Source organism: Thunnus thynnus, chromosome 5 (genome assembly GCF_963924715.1).
Source record: "Thunnus thynnus chromosome 5, fThuThy2.1, whole genome shotgun sequence".
Taxonomy (NCBI): Eukaryota; Metazoa; Chordata; class Actinopteri; order Scombriformes; family Scombridae; genus Thunnus; species Thunnus thynnus.
In genome coordinates, this window is record NC_089521.1 from 19,437,255 (window position 1) to 19,454,909 (window position 17,655).

Consider the following 17,655-nt stretch of genomic DNA (forward strand, 5'->3'; position numbering starts at 1 on the left):
GATGTGGATCTTTAAAAGGTCACAAGTCAGTTGATGCCTGCGAAATGTCTTTACAGCAGAACCGCATTACTGCTTCTCACACTATTCCTCAAACCTCAGGGTACAACAATCATCCTCACCATAACCTCCCAAAAGTAAACCACAGTTCAGCCTGACTAAAAATCTTGTATCAAAACAGTAAAACATTTGCCGTTATTTTTTTACTGCAATGCACTTTAATAGAAAATCTCCACATGCAGCATGTTTGGGGTCTGCAAATATCATCCAACATAAAGCATTTTGAACAGTTTGTTCATTTCTACAGTTCAACAATAAGCTCTGAGTTCAGTGAGAAATGTTCCCAACAGATTTTTAATGTTGCAGTGATTAATAAATACTTTATTACATGTAAAAAACACATATTATAGACTGGTAATGAAAAGATGCCTATTGCTCCTCTAACTATAGTAACTAATTACATTTACTTAAGAAATGTACATTTTTAGATGCTGGTCTTTCTGTTTTGGGAAAGTTTCTACTGTCACTCAACGATTTTAATGTAAATATTGTACTTTTTACATTCTTTTAAAAACATGCTATGAGCCTTTATCAACAGTGTAAGTACAGACAGGAAGGTGGGTAGAGAGAGAAATGATGGCATGCAACAAAGGTCCATAGCCAGATCAAACAAAAGGGGTGGTGTAGTTATATGGTATGCGTCTAAACCACTGGGCACACAAGAACACCCACTATTGTACTTTTTACTACATTTATCAACATGGAAAAAGACTAGAACAGATGTTGTTTGTTAAAGATCTTTTTTCTCCAAAATGTCAACTTTTTGGGGACTCTTGAATACAGCCCTGTTTGAGCTCAATGAGTGTGTTTACATGCGTACCAGTATGTTGGTTATGATGAGATTTATGGAGTATCCTGTTTATGTGCTGCACATTTTAACGTCATATCCTGGTTTTAGAAACCTGGATATACTATCTGGAGTACTCCAACAGAAACCAGCGCCATGTAAACACCTTTTCTAGGTTTCTGAACATTCTGTCGGTAGAGAAATGAGTGGCTGAGATGCTGAGGAATCAAGATAAACTGTAGCTGGACACAGATGATGAGAAACCTGTTAGAATCATGTAAACAGGGATGTGAATAACCAGGTTTCTCATGTTCCATGTAGACGTCATATCCTGAATAGTATCAAAACCAGGACACTAAAGTGCATGTAAACACACTCACTGACACATTATATCGTTTTTGAGAATTTAGTCACTGTGTAGAGAAATTCATCTGATCTGAAAGCATGAAAATTCCCCAAATTAGAGATATGATGGAAGACCATTACCTTTGATTAATTGCAATTAGATCAGCTGAGGTGGATCCTGCATTGTTATCTTATCTTGCAGTCGTGTCTTATAGAGGGGCTCTGTTAAGTCTAGTTGATAACAATGTTGTTTTTAATCAAATTACCACAAACTAATTGACACGAAGAAAACCCGGATCAGATTAGTAGTTTTATTAATCCATCATACTACAGTAAGTACTGGTTCATTTGTGGGTTTCTGGACATAAATTAAAGCTGCTATGTATATGTGTCTGCTGTGGACACTGCACTCAATGGGAACTTGGAGGTGACAGGTTACATACACAATGTGGTGGGTAAGGTGTCAACAGGGGCCAAACCGCTAATTCTTGCCTGGAGCCCTCCTAACATGCTAATCTTAATCCTACCATAGACCCCAGAGGTCTACTTTTTGTCATCTCTCACAGGTGCTTTATTCTATCATTCCAGTTTTTCATGACTGTCAATCAATTTGTTCCAAATGACTTTATATCATTGTTTTCTGTTTCTATTTTAATTAGTGCTTTTTAAAAAATATGAATGTATTGGGGTCCCCCAGTCAAAAGTGCCCAATTCTGCCTATGCAGTTTTAATAGATGGAACTATTGAGTTCATATTTTCCATGGGTCCTAATTTAAAGTATCACACACTATCTAGCAGTCTGTCATTCATTTTGAAGGCTTTGTATAAAAATTGTACTTGAGATAAAAGCTGCAATTTGTATTAAAGAAAAGTATATATTTTCATTTTACGCAATATGCAAATTAACTGTAAGTTTCCTAAAATCATCTGTTATCTGTATAATCATCTGTTTTTTCAGATGACATTAATTACATAGCTAATCATGTTTTGAGAAGGAATAAGTTAAAATTTTGCTATGATGGTGGTTTCTTACAGTAGTTGAAGAATAAGAATGTGAAATATGTTTTTGTATGTTAAATATGTTGGTATGATGAGGGATAATCCAGCCATGTTCACCAGGGACTTTTAGTGTTTTATTAGCTCTTTATCTTTTATAATTATGAGGACTTTAACTTTTTAAAGATAACAATGACGTAATGTCTATAAACTAATTAGGAACTATTCTGCTCTTTGGCTTTGTACTTCTGCTAGTCATGGCTTGTTTTCCAGTGTGTGTTTTTCACCAGTTGCAGCAGCATTGTTGCTTCATTATATTTAATATAGAAGTATCACAAGTTGCTCCTTTTGTCAAACACCACCACCCCGCGGTGCAGCTGCCTCACACACACCGATGAAACAAACTACATTTCCCATGCTCCCCTGTCACAGACACAAGCAGTCATGTGGATGGAAACAGGAGTGGGCATCCGCTGTGCGCTGCACGAAGAAGAAACTTCGAGGAAAGATGCACGAAGAGGAGGATGGCAGCGACACAAACTCCTGCACAGCGTCCCGGATTGTGGCCTCCAGGTCGGTGGACGTGGCTGAGGTCGAGGGCACGAAGGATCAGGCCTCTAAGCTGTGCGGCTACTTGAACAAACTGTCCGGCAAGGGGCCTCTGAGAGGGTACAAACCGCGGTGGTTCGTGTATGACCCGAGGAAATGTTATTTGTATTACTTCAAGACTCCCCAAGATGCCTTGCCACTGGGGCACATCGAAATATGCGATGCGTGCTTTAGCTACGATGTGGAGGGAGAGGAGGGTCAGTTTGAGATCCGTACTGCCGGGAAGGAGTTTCTCCTCAAGGTAAACTTTTCACAGCATGTGTGTCACTGTTTTGCTGTCATTTGTCACTTCCTTTCTCATTGTGGAAAGCCAGACACACCCATCACCCAATAACTTGACAGATTTATTCTGAGTTTTGATTTTTTTTTTTTTTTTTTTTTTTGTCAGACATGCAGCTGTTTCTGCTGACAGGATGTGTTTTGACTTTTAAAGATCCCCTCCAGACATGTTTGAAGATGTATATAAAAGACTCTATTTTGAACAATAATGTGTGTCTAATAGGATTTTTCCCACACAGGAAGTTCAACTATAGTGTTAAAACCCTTAAAATTACATCTACTCCCTCTCCCTCATTGAAAAATCCAGAATCTGTGAATATGCAAATATTTGTGTCCTACATCACATTTCTTAGGCTTTAAGTTTCCACATCGCACTTGTGTAAGTTAAATATTGGACCAGGATTGGCTTCCAAACTGGTCGTGATGTCACAAATCCTGCTCGTAGTCCCACCCCTTAAAACTGGATTTTCAATGAGCACAGAGAAACTTTTCACTTTCAGAAGATGAATGTGAAAACAGCCTTGTAGTGTCAAACTCTGCACATACATCACTCTGAACAGTGAAGCTCAAACATTCAACTGTAGCAACAAGAAGAAAAACACATTTTTGAGTGGAGGGAGGCTCTAAGTAAAACTGGTTAAAAATCTATAAAGCATGTAGGTCGTGTTTGCTTTACTTAATCAGCACATAATTTAGCTGATTTCCCCCCAAAACACCACTGTCAGCCACACTGTTTATGTTGAGAGATGACTTTAGGCTCTGATTTACATGCACATGAGCTCACACGCCTTCATGACATATCTGTGCTTTCCAGAAGGATCACAGCATCTCATGTGATGGTGTTTTTAGTCTTCTTTGCTTTGTCATATGATTATGACGGGTTCATAGCCAAGAAAGGTGGCCCTGGTTTCACTCAGCCTGGCTGCCTACTGAAGTCTGCATCATCTTCAACAGATGGTGTGAATGGTTAATACCAAACAGCTTGCCTGGCCGGAGGCTGGAACTGAGACTGAAACTAGTGTCTGCGCTCTCTCACATGACTGATCTTAATAGTAACCTGCTATTTAAAGTGCTTTCGGACTGTTTGATATGTTAGGGTTAGCAGGGCAGCTGTTATATCCCTTGTCTAGGTGTCTTTCCATTAGTGTTGGAGTTGTCTTTAATCTTTTATCTCTACAACATGATTGATTTCCATTTAAGACCTGCTTCACCAGTGTTTTTAAAGTCAGGTTGTTTATTATTTTTATCCACCCCAGTGAGTAATCCTGTGTGTGCGTGTGTGTGTTGGTGTTTCTAGGCTCCCAGCAGGCAGGTGATGCATTACTGGCTCCAGCAGTTGCAACAGAAACGTTGGGAGTATAGCAATACACGAGGCTCCGGACAGAGAGACAGCTGGAGCTCCCCGACCTTGGCCTACCCTCATGCCGGCCTTGTAGGCAAAGACAATGGTAGGCAGGTACACATACACACACACACACAAATGCGGTGTACAGTGTGAACGCTCGTTTTTATCACATCCGGGCACAGCTGAAAGTAAACATCTATATCTGAAGGATTAATATTTACACAAGAGCTGCATTAGTTAAATGTGTTTTACTTTGTATGGGGTGTGTTTTAGTGGAATGTGTGCATCCTGCTGCCTCAATAAACACAAGTCAGCAATGTTCACAACACGTGCAAGAGAGGAAAAAACAACAACAAAACATATATATACATGTATCATTATTATATTATGTCCAGATAAGACAAGGAGTTGTTGAGATTCCTTTATATAGAGAAGTAGCTTAGTTGTGCTTTCATAAGTTCGCTGCTTACAGTTAAATGAGAAAAAATCTTTTGCCTTTTGACTGGTTTTTATTGTTGTAGCTGAGTGAAATGAAGTGTGAATGCTTCTTCCTGTTGCTGTGATCATACACACATGACTTCTGTTTTACTGTCTTTAAATACTCTTGTGTGTTACTGTCACCTAAAAGCACATGTAGTCATGTCATCAAAAAAATATCAATACTGGTATCAATATTGGTAATCACACAGGAAAACTCACCAATGCTACAAAAGTAGCTGTTTCTGAGAGGAAGTTGAGAGAATAAAAAAGTGGTTGAAAATACTTGGATATGTTGTTTTTTCTGCTTTCATGTCCTGTGTTATTTCAGTCTCAGAAAAGTCTTTGACCTGTTCGTCAGTGAGCTGTGATAAAATGCGTGGGTGCAGGAAAGACCTGTGTGGTCAACTAAGTTTCCTCTAAAGTCTGCCTAACTGGAATCTTCCCTCTGGCCGCGAGGAGGATGTTAAATGTTTCATGTAACCCTTTTTGGATGGCTAGTGAAAGATTAACATGGCTAAGCCTTTCTTAACAGTGCAGCCAAGGTGCTGGACTATCTTGTAATTGCTACTGACTTATACAGGTTCATGATACTCTATATACAAATGTTCAAACGGTGCTGTAACACGTGCAGCCATCAGTTTGTCATCTCAAATAATTTGTATTCTTAATTAGAGCTGGCAGAGGCTTTAATTCTTCAATTTGGTTGGTTCAACACATTGGTTCAGACTGAAATATCTCAACAACTCTTGGATGGATTGCCATGAAATTGTGTACAGACATTCATGGCCCTCAGAGGATGACTCCTACAGACTTTGGTGATCTCTTGACTTTTTCTATAGCAACACCAGCAGGTCAAAGTTTTCACTTACCAGGTGAAATATCTCAACATCCACTGGATGGCTTTATGCAAAATTTGATAGATATCTTGTGGTTTCCAGATGATGTATTCAGCTGATTTTGGTAATCCCCTAACTTTTCATCTGGGTTTTATTGAAATATCTCAGCAACTATTGGAAGGATTGATGTAAAATTTGGTTAATTTGTAATAACTTTGATGCGCCAACCTTTTAGCCTCACAGAGCACAAAGCAGCCGCTCTGTTGGTTCTAAGTCTTATTTAGAGTTATCTGAATATGTCAGTACAAAGAGTTCAAAGCTTTTACCAGTGCTCAAGGAGTCTGATCATTGTAATCTTTGAACTGCAGTCTTACAACACATATTGTGTGTTGGTGGTGGCCATTGGTTTCCCCTTTGGGTGTGACAGCATAATTGCGGAGCTGCTTGGCCCTTCAGTGTTCCCACACTGTTCCCAGCTGATGTGAGACAAAAAGAAATACTATATTTATAATGCTGGGTTCAGTAAGGCTATTTCTGATGGTTACAGAGCTGCTCGAGAACCCACAGACAGACACCCTGCTGTAAATACCATTCTGGGTAACTCAAAATATTGCTTCTCTTGACTCTGGAATCCATTCAGCGTCAATACAATTGCAGTTCCTCAACAAACAATAGTCATAGTTTGGCCTTGAGAAGTGGCAGCGGTGATACATGTAATGCTTTATTGTTAGAATGTTATTCTAATGATCTCTGTTCAATTTTAGATGCCTTCGTCTTTGAAAAACTCAGTGACAGCATGGAGAAGGTCCGCAGTGACTTTGCCATGGAGACAGAGACAGATGGTGGAGGAATGGTGGGGATCCAGTCAGCCAGAGGGCCTTCTGCTGTGTCCACAAACCCCCTCAACTTCTCCCTCAAAAACTTTGGTACAGAACTCAGGTGAGACCATAAATGCAGTGAGATCTTCCTGTATTATAGAAGGCTGATATTGTTCCCACAGTTTTTAATTAGGAAGTATATATTCTCGTCATTGTTTTCAGCCCCTGCTAAACAGGCAAAACTAGTTTATCCGCTACAGTTATGTGCCCCAGTAGAGCTGCACTGAGGAAAGAAAATACCACCTCGGTTCTTCCTGAGGTTGCCTGCAGCGGAGGAAAAGGTCACATCTATAGTACAATAGTTGTGGCCATACGCAGCCATCAACAGTTCCCCTTCTGGGGTATACAACACATCTATTCAAATGATCCAACACTCTAAAATGCCAAAAATGTGACATGTGGATTGGAATTTGTGGTGTATCAGTGATAGAATGAGAGTTTACTTGTAAAGGTAAAAAGCTGGAATGTTGCCTGCTCCTCATAGCATGTTTCCGAACGAGTCTGTTCCACGTTTTATTATGATTTAGCTTATATTTTTTTTTAAATGCAATGGGTCTTTAATACACGTATATAAAATATACTGAAACTAGTTGTTTGCTGATATTTTTCACTCCAGATGAACCAAACAGGGGCCAGAAGAGTGGCTAATTGTATTCAGTGGTTTTGTTTCTAAATCTATAAGTTTATTAATTCTGCAGTTATAGCTCATGATCAGAGCAGAGGCAGTTAAAGCTCAAGAATGTTACACCAGAACCATCGTGTTAACGGATGCTTCGGGTCGCAGTTACACTGATAAAGGGCGAGTCTACGTGATTACAGTTAAAGCGTGTCTGCTGCGTTAGATGGACGCAGACCACTGAAGAACTTAGGTGAAACACGTTCAGTGTAGACGAGGTGTGAGGCAGCAGGGGAGCAGTTAAACCAAATAGTCATGTGTTTGCTGTGATCTCACATTCACAGGTGTGAAAAACAAAAGTAGAGTCAAAAAATAGAGTTACAGTCAGTCACAAGTCTTTTAACTTCTATTCAAGAATGCCTCAATAATTATGCGATTTTTGATTATTATTTGAAATAGATAGTTTATTTGTTGTTTAAGCTCTCCCAGTGAGTAGTCTGGAGTTAGTAGAGATGTACTGTAGTATTGCTTTTTGGTTTTTTTTTTACAGCTGCAGTTCTGTGGTCCAAGGCCTTTTGAGAAAAGTGTTTAAAGACCTTAACAAAGGCAGTTTGTGCTAATGTTACCACTTACAAAGTAAAAGAGTCCTTGATTGTTCCTTGTGGATTTGAACAGCTTCTACATAGTAGCAGCCACTTTATTCCCAGCATAGCACTGGTCTTACTCGCTCTCCTGTCTGGTTTCTGTTCTTTCAGGAACTCCATGTCTTATCTGCGGCCAGGCCGAGGAGGTGAGAACAGGCGCAGTGTGTTTTATACCAGCAACAGCAGCGCAGAGGAGTGGGAGCTGGTGGATGCCCCGCCCAAGGACTTCCCTGAACCGAAACATCATCCAGACACACATAGACGTACGTTCATTTCCTGCTGCTTTACTCAGCCTCTGGCCAGGGTTTGGCACTCACTCTCAGCTTTTATATATATATATATATATATATATATATATATATATATACATTTTTTATTTTTCATCTCTCATTTGCTGAAACAATGAAAAATGGATTAACAATGTATTTTCTTACCACTTTCCCGCTTTTTCCTGACGGGTGATGAAACTCTCCTCTCTCTCAGATTCCTTTGGATCATCGTTTACTTTCGACTTTGTGCGCAATTCATCGCGGCCTAAGAGGCCTTTGCTTCGAGACATGATGGGCACTGGGAGGTTTGGGCGCAACGTTGAGACACGCAGCTCTGAGAGCTCCCCAGTGGAGTGCAACGGTAGCAAATCTCTGGAAATGCAGCTTCGCCTCCAGAGCCAGCAGGAAGAACTGAGCCGCATGCAGCAGGAACAGACCAAACTCAGAGAGGAGCTGGCCAGTCAGAAGGTAGGTGGGCTGAACCAACACCAATTATTACAATAATTACAGCAATTATGATATCTCAAAATGAATGTAGCAAAGACTTTCTGGTTTTTACATTGTTGCATTTAACATGTTCAACTAGCACCAAGAATAACTTCATGATGTGTGAATTATCCACATAAGTGGGAATACTGGGCTGACTGGAGTGCTTTTACTGTCATTTCAGTCAATTCAGCAAAAGTCTGAGGTTGTGATGGAGCAGTTTGGAGGAATTCTGATGATCTCACTAATACAGGAAGACAGCAAATGATTTGTCATGCTAGCAAGAAATAAGGAAATAGCAGCTGTGTCATTCCCTCCCATTAGTCTCAAGTTCTTGTTTTGGTGTTTTAAGACTAATTGATGAGTAACAATGGCTGCAGAGCTGGCCATATAAACATTTAATATATACATCCGCTATGAGATGGTTTACTGATCGTACAAACTTGAACAGTCAAACTGAATCGGGTTACTCGGACAAACTGAGTCAGCTTGCCGTCTCTGAGCAACTTTGTTGGAAATATGGTTTTGTTCCTGGCCAGCTCAAGAGTCCACATGTGGCTTTGTATTGTTAATACTATTGATTTATGTCCTCCAGGTAATGTGGGGCCTAGACTGAATTTATTAGTCACATTATGCCCAAATAAAAGAGCAAGATAACCCAAATACACACTTTGCCTTTGTTAAAAAACAGGTGCTAATGAAAGCTGTATGTTTAATTTTATTACTGTATCTGCGGTTGTATAACCAAGTGCATGTGAGTGTGTTTGAGTGCACGTCAGACACACATCAGTGCAAATTCATGTGCCAAGTATTTTCACATTGGACACAGTTTCCAAATACATACATACCTAATGATCTACACAGCTATGATAAACTTTATTATTGAAGTTCATGTTCTGATATTAGTTACAGGCTTCTCTGCGTGTAGCGCTGGCTGTGATTAGTGTTGCTAGGTTAGCATGACTGTGGCCGTTGTCAAAAACAGTGTGAACTAGCTGGTTTTCTCTCAGGAAGATCCTGATGCAATCTTGTGTCATCATTTCATCATGTAGTTAACAGATGGTCAAAACATCCATTTTTTATGTGAAATAGTCCCTATGATAATGTCGTAATGTCATCATTTTATGAAAGTGTGTTCACTTTTTATTTTGTTAGCTGGGTGATTTTTTTTTGTTTGTTTGTTTGTTTCAGTTGAGGTGGCCCACTTGCAGCAAAGCCTGATTAGTGTACACTGTTAGTGTTTGTGTTTTTTGATATTTAATAAATCAATTATTTTGGTTTTATTTAGTAACAGGCTACAAAACTGTGGCTTCTTTTCTTACATATTGTAAAATTGCATGTGACTAGTCTAGGTTATTAGTCATAGAAAAAAAACATGAGGCTTCACACACTAGTATGCAAGTTAATAACTTATGGAAGCTCCAAAATTTACATTACTCTAAACTTATTATGCCTCTGTTTGCACCCAGCAGGGTCAATTGTAAGAAATGTTGAAAAGTAATTAAAATTCAGTCTATAGATCAGCAGTTAAGAAATTAAAAATTTAGCAAAATGAATATGCAGTTGGAAAAACATTTTAAAATCTTTAAGATAATTTTTGAATTCACCTCACAGGTGAAAAACAAGCAACTTCATTTTAAAGCCTGATCTTTCCCCCACCAGACATTGTATTGACCGAATAAATCCTCTCTTGTTAACCAGGAGCTGGTGAGACTTCTGCAGCAGACTTTAAGAACCTCTCAGTGTGATAGGCAGCCAGTGCGCCGCCCAGCTCCGGCTCCAGATTCATCTGCAGCCTCAGACCAGAACCAGGCTCCAGTAGTGACCCAGGAAGAGGTCACCCAATTGGAGACCCTGCTTCAGGACAAAGATGAACAGATCCAGTCCCTGTGCGGTCACATGGAGCGGCTCGCCTTGGAGAAAGAAAGCCTGCAACAAGAGCTGAAGGGCCTGAAAATAAAGGTGGGGGAGATCAACGACCAGCTGGGCATGTTGATGGAGACCATCCAGGCCAAAGATGAAGTCATCATCAAGCTTTCGCAGCAGGCCCCTGAGCAAAGCGGCAACCCAAATGACTCTGGTACACCACCTCCCAACAAAGATCAGCAGGAAGTGGACATCCTTAAGGTACAGATGAAAACACTTAAACTAAAGCTGCACATTTTGAGAACTGTAAGCACTTATTCCGAGGTGGGATTTGAGTATAATATTAGAACAAGACTCTTGCTTTGGCTTCAGTTTAACATGAAAAATCCTGTTTTGTTTTTTTTCATTGTTCGTTTATGCTCTGGTTAAATTTTCAATCTGATTAACTGTGCACACTGTATGTTTCTTCACTTTCAGGACAGTCTTCAAGGCTACAAATCTCAAAACAAATTCCTGAACAAAGAGATCCTGGAGCTGACAGTATTACGCAGAAATGCAGAGAGTAGAGAAAAGGCTTTGGAAGCAAAGGTACTATCTTGTGTTTGTTGGTATACTCTGTTAAAAGAAAACAGGAAGTCTGAATAGCTTTTAAGGGGAAGTCCAGCATTGACCTGATTGACCTAAACCTAAAAATGCCAAGTAGGAAAAACTGTGTTTTGGCGGTGAGTATAACGGATATAATGTTTAACCTTTCTTCTTATCTTTGCTGCAGTATACGGCCCTGGAGGCTAAGTTGTGTCAGGTGGAGAGTAAGTATCTGGTGTTGCTTCAAGAGGTGAAGAGCCCAGTTTGTTCCTCCTCAGAGCAGAGCCATGCCAGTGATGTAATTTCTAGATTATTAGAGGATGCACTGCAGGCAGAGAGCCCTGACCAGCAAGAACACCTCATCTTCAAACCAATCACTGTCAGGTATGCCTTTGTGAATACGCGCCTTTATGTATTGTCCATACTGAAAAGTATTTTAAATTTTTCAACCAAACTGATGTTGGAAAAGAAAAATAGAAAGCGATAGCATGAAAAAATTAGCTCTAACATTTTAGATTTTTCTATTGTAAAGCTGTAAAAGCACCTAGATGTTGTCACTCTGTAATTTTGTTTACACTCTTACAAATGTTGCAAAGATAAATGGCCAAATGTAGATGTCACATCATATCAAATTAGAAATTTCAAGCACTGTCTGGAACATGAGTCAATCGTGTCCATCCCTCAGTATCAAAGGCCAGCTGTCCTTTATAGACATACTATTTTGTACCAAGATTCTATGACAAATATAGAAAAAAAAATACAGAGACAAAAATATAGAGACACTGGTGTTGCTTCAATAGATTGTTTTTGCACTGCAGTCACAAGACTTTTAACAGCTGCAACTCAATTTTTCTTGACTGGAAAAACTAGCTCCGCTGTTTTCTAGTGCTATCACTCTGACTTCTGTGCAAGCTCAGGCAAGCTTTGGGGCTCGTGAAAATGTATCGTTAGAAATTCAGGAAATACCCAACTGACTCAGAACTGAGTGAAGGTTAAGCAAATGTGGATTACCCCCCCAAAATTGAAACAACTCTTGGAATGAATTGAACATCACCGATTGATGATAATTCTTCCACATTTTCTCTCCGATTTCAACGTTAGTGAGTATGACGTGTTTGGCTTCAAGACTGTTCCTGAGGAGGAGGAAGAAGAGGAGAAGCTTGTTGCGAAGGTGAGAGCCTTGGAGCTGAAGTCCCTGTCCATGACAAATCAGGAGGTGTCCGTCGGGGTGAAGTGGGAGAACTATCTGGCCAGCACCATGAACAGAGACCTGGTGCGCTCCCCTGAGCTCAAGGCCCTGATTCGCTGTGGTGTTCCCCACGAGCATCGCTCCCAGGTGTGGCGCTGGTGTGTCTCCATCCATGTCAAGAAGTTCCGGGACCACTTGGCGCCCGACTATTATGAGACCTTACTAAACGTGGCCCGGGATAAGCCCAACCCGGCCTCGAAGCAGATCGAGCTGGACTTGCTGCGTACTTTGCCCAACAACAAGCACTACGCCTCCCCCAGTGCAGACGGCATCCAGAAACTCAGGAACGTCCTCATGGCTTTCTCCTGGAGGAATCCAGACATCGGTTACTGCCAGGGACTTAACAGGTACTGGAAATGTTCCAGATGTTTTACTTCTTCAACTAAGAGTCTTATCGTGCATTTTAAACATTAATTTTTATTTCATTTCTTCAGGCTGGCAGCAATTGCCTTGCTCTATCTGGAACAAGAGGATGCATTTTGGAGCCTCATAGCCATCGTGGAGGTCTTCATGCCAAGAGACTATTACACCAAGACTCTGCTTGGCTCTCAGGTAAACAAGCTCAAAGGTTATATGTGACATTTGAAGATACAGGAACATGTTGCTGCTTCTCTCTGGTATTAGTGATGTCATGGTCATGACTTACCAGAGCAGGAATGCATAGCAGTAATCAGAAATGTACGCTTTCTCTCTCTCTGCTGAATTGGATCCCATGTTTTCTCCCTTCTGTAAAAATCAAAGTCTCATAGAAAGTCATGTCACGGTTGTGTCTGTGCAGGTTGACCAGCGCGTGTTCAAGGACCTGATGATCGAGAAGCTACCACGGCTCCATGCCCACTTTGAGCAGCACAAGGTAGACTTCTCCCTCATCACCTTCAACTGGTTCCTGGTGGTGTTTGTGGACAGCGTTGTGAGCGAGATCCTCTTTAAGATCTGGGATGCCTTTCTGTATGAGGGTCCAAAGGTAAGAGGCCAAGCAGAGAGTAGAAATGTTATCCTCTAATCTCACATAGCCAGATGTTTCCGGACAAGCTTAGAGAGTTCCGAAAAAAGCTCATAATAAAATTAGATAAGGAGGCCTTTGAATAATAATGACAAAGATTTGGCTGCAAGTTTAAATTTGCCCACAGCAGAAGATGGTATCTGTAATAAGTTTTCTGTTACACAAGAGTCAGTTTATCAGTTGGACATATCAACCCATTGTTTTTCCAACCTTATTTAACCAACATTTGTGTTTGAAGCCTGATAAACCAGAGCTATGGGAAGGTTAAATCTCCACTATTCAGTATTTTTATGGATCCAATAATTATGTATAATGTGAAAATGGTCACTCATTGTGTCAAACCCTCATACTCTGCAGTGTCCCTCAGCTCTACAAAGCTTTTCAGCTTCTTTTAGCTCAATGTTTTGGTTTTATGGCCCACAGATTCTGCTCTTATGAACCTCATTCCCAGCAGCAGGCAGCTGTTCTCAGCAAAAAACCCACTGTACACGACCTGCCCAGCACCAAACAGCAGATAGACAAAGTTAGCAACTGGCTCTTGAACCAACACTTTTCAATCTAAAGATATAAATGAGTTAATGGAGACTAAAACAGAGCCAAAAGAAGTGTCAAAATTGGATCCACATTCACCAGGTGGCCAAAGCTGCAACTGTAAATGAATGCTAATGTTGCTCCATGTTTGCTGGATGTGTAAATGAGCAATTTTTTGCTAACATGTTTGCCAAAACATTTTTAGCTGATAATATGGCAGAAGTACCTGGTTTTTGGCTTTTAGAGGAGTTCCCAAGTTGCCAAAAATAATTGTGTATGTATTTTTATGTTAGGAAACTATACTATGCTGTTAGTTCAGAAGAAATATTCTGGGCAGACATTCCTCTATCTGTAATAAATACTGCCTTAAGTCTTCTGAAGGGTCTTTGCGTGTCAGAGGCATGATGTGTTATGGTCACACAAGGAAAGTCATGAGGCAGATTTCACGGCTTTGATTTTTTTTTTTCTCCACAGATCATATTTCGCTTCGCTCTCGGTCTCTTCAAGTACAAAGAGGAAGAGTTTTTGAAGTTGCAGGATTCCACAGCCATCTTCAAATATCTTCGATGCTTCACGCGCACAATCCTTGATTCAAGGTAAAGCGACTGCAATTTGTTTTGGTATTTGCAGTGATGCATATAAGCACTGAGGACGACAGTACAGTCTAGTAAGAAGGAGCAAGATAATGAACTTAAAACAGTTGATCAGATCTCTTTGCTGTGTGGCTGACACATACAAGCAAAAAGGTGATTTCCAGTCTGTTAGTTTTGCATCTGTGGTCATTGCAAAAGCATTAAAAAGTGATGGCAACTACACAAAAATGACTCTTGAGATATTGGTTGGTAGTTGGAAATGGGTAAAACATGAGTCCCGTCTTAACATCTTGTTAAGTGACGCTTGTGCACTGTGGAACAATATAAAATAGTTTTTTTCATACAGATCACTTAAACAGACAGATGAAGCCGGCAAGGTTACGCATTCGATGTCTGAAAAGGAATTAATTCAATAATCTCACATGTCGCACAGCACAGAGAATGAATAGAAAAGTATCCCACACTGACAGGACTGTTTCTTGACCCTTTTTTCCCAGGAAGCTGATGAACATCGCTTTTGTGGACATGAACCCATTCCCCCTGAGGCAAATCCAGAACCGCCGCTCCTTCCACCTGGAGAAAGTCCGTCTTGAGCTGACCGAGCTGGAGGCGATCAGACAGACTTTCCTCAGGGAGAGGGAGACGTCTCAGGATGGACGGACCTTCGTCAGCGACGATGAGGAGGACAATTGAACTTAAGCCTGTCGCATTTTCAGGCCGCGTCACTTAAGTATGAAGACAAAGAGGTCGACTCCGCAGACCAGTGATGCATCGCAGTTGTTAAAGGGAGTTCTTCTTAAAGAATTGTTGGAGTTGGTCTCCGCATCAGAGCTGGACCAATCAACTTTCTACAAATTCTGAGCTTAATCGCATCAAAGGACCAAAACATTACCGGCCAAATGGGCTTTCTATCAGTATTCCTGCCTTTTTATTTTTTGTAAATGCCTTATTTGCTGTATGCTTGTGTTTTATGTGATGGCCAAAACAGTACACTCGCCCTACGGCTCTTCAACTTCCAATGCCGAGTTTAACACTTACAGTCCGAATCAGTATTTTTGAAAACATGGCTGTGATCTTTTGATAATTGGCAATTTTATGCCTGTTGAAGGAATGATTGTATTTTTTTTTTTATACTTGTCTCCATTAGGATTCGGAGTTTTCACTTTCCTTGCCTCAAGCTGTGGCTCCTTTCATCTACATCTTACAAGAAAAATAGTTTACTTTTTAAAAATATTTTCCACATCGCCACTCAACAACACATCTCTTGTGTTTGATCCCTGTGTCTGTTGATGCACTTGAATCATTTATGCTGAAATTTGACTTTTGCTGAAACTTTTAGTTTGCTGAGAATTTGAGCCCGCTGATCGTTTTAGTAATTCTAAAATGTACATATCATTCCAGTTTGTCTGCGGTTACATAGAATAGACACAAAGATTTACCATCAAAGGTAGGATCAAAACAAAAAAGCAAGTGGAACATTTTGACTAACCTCATATTTTTATTTCAGCCATCAAACGAACAACATCAGTCAGTTCAGTTTACTTTATCTGCCCATATTAGGCAGATTTTCAGACCATTAATAATGTAATATTATTTTATACGGATGTACCACTTAATAATACATATTTTCCAAGGGCATGTTTATAAAGCTCAAACTGTTTTGCACCTATATTTGTACTGGATTTGGATAGGAGAAAATTCTGCCATTGGCATCAAAACACCATATCAGTGCATCCGATTATCAGATTATTTCATTTAAACTATCGTAAACTGTGTTTTTTAACCTGCCGTAAAAAAAACCCCACCCTGCCCGAGAATACTGCTCTTAAATGTTAATGTTTTATTTCCTTTTAATGTTCTTGTTTCCCAAAAATGTGGGTTTTGTTAACTGTTTAAAGGATTCACTTCCCGCTGACTACAACGTACTTTGCAACATATTCAGTATATGTTCAGTATAATGCTGGGACTGTTTATCTGAGCCCTGTATGAAAATGCTGATGTATTTGCATTCATTGCCCTCAGGGTGGCAGTATAACATTTGTCTCCCCAGTGTTTACACTAGTTCACCGGTACCCTCCACACAGTACGGACTTAAAGTTTCAGTGGAATGGACAATAGAAATGTGATTTATAATCAATGAGGGAAACATTTTAGGAGATTGTTGTGACACGTTAAGCAGCATCTTTCTCTCACATCCAGGTACTTTTAGATGACAGTAGCATTACCACCATGTTCTTGCTTACACCAGTCAAACAATTCCTACTATTTAACAGACCAATGTGTTAAAGTTATGTTCCACATATCAACATTTGTTCAGAAAGAAAACATTTTTAGATTTGGTTAATCAACATGTTAAAACTGTGCTGTTTGAATGGGAATCTACAAGAGGGAACAAGTACGTTTTTCTCACTCTTATGTGCTGATATATTGTTTACAGCTTGTTATAACTTTTAATTTCCTTTATTTTTATTTTACTTTAAGCTGTTTACAGATATTTAGTTGCTGTTACTTACAAAATCAATCACATTTTCTCTATTACAATATTGTCCGCCAAAGCATTTTGCTGAATTTTTTCATTGGAGCACCTGAGCGTCTGGACCAATGCCAGAACTGTACTTGTTTTGATGATACAAATGTAAATGGAGAGAAAAAAAAGGCCTTTTTAGAGACGTTGAAATTGAATTTATTTTTTCTTTTGAGAGCAGGTCTCTCTAAAGATCAGAATTTTCAAGCTTGACTCTGTCAAACATAAAAAGTTAATGTTTTCTTAGGTCCACTCAAGATATCAGACAGCTCACACTGTTGAAGGTTTTCAATTTTTACTCCTATTTCAATACACAACTACGGTTCCAAGGAAAGTCTGCATGCATTTTTCATGTTTTCTTTTAGTTTCCTTTTCACATTGAATAAGCTACATTTAAACATATCACCTTTTTCCTTTTTTTTCTGTTGCTTTTCCCTGCAGTGTATTGCACAAGTGTAGTGACAAGACGACTTCAGAACATTATAAGGCACTTCACTTTTTTGTATGTAAATCTGTTTGATAACTTGTTAATCAATATCATTGGACAACAGAAATTGCAAAACATATATGTTACAAAATTAAGTGTAAGCCACTGTATTTTTTTGTAATAGTCTACCAGTTAAAAGAAAAATTCAATAAACCATGGCTGACTGAGTGTGTTGTGGCTCTTGCGAAGG

General features: G+C 39.7%; 1 protein-coding gene across 1 annotated transcript; it reads left to right on the top strand.

The window, feature by feature from the left end:
* The first annotated feature begins 2,615 nt into the window (after positions 1-2,615).
* On the top strand, positions 2,616-17,633 carry tbc1d2b (TBC1 domain family, member 2B). The gene is made up of 13 exons (XM_067589831.1): positions 2,616-3,035; positions 4,371-4,521; positions 6,499-6,673; positions 7,984-8,135; positions 8,356-8,609; positions 10,329-10,754; positions 10,971-11,081; positions 11,266-11,462; positions 12,180-12,674; positions 12,762-12,879; positions 13,106-13,291; positions 14,336-14,457; positions 14,952-17,633. Exons 1-13 carry the CDS (start codon positions 2,694-2,696, stop codon positions 15,145-15,147), a joined length of 2,925 nt encoding a protein of 974 aa, XP_067445932.1. The 5' UTR covers positions 2,616-2,693; the 3' UTR covers positions 15,148-17,633.
* Positions 17,634-17,655: the final 22 nt, after the last annotated feature.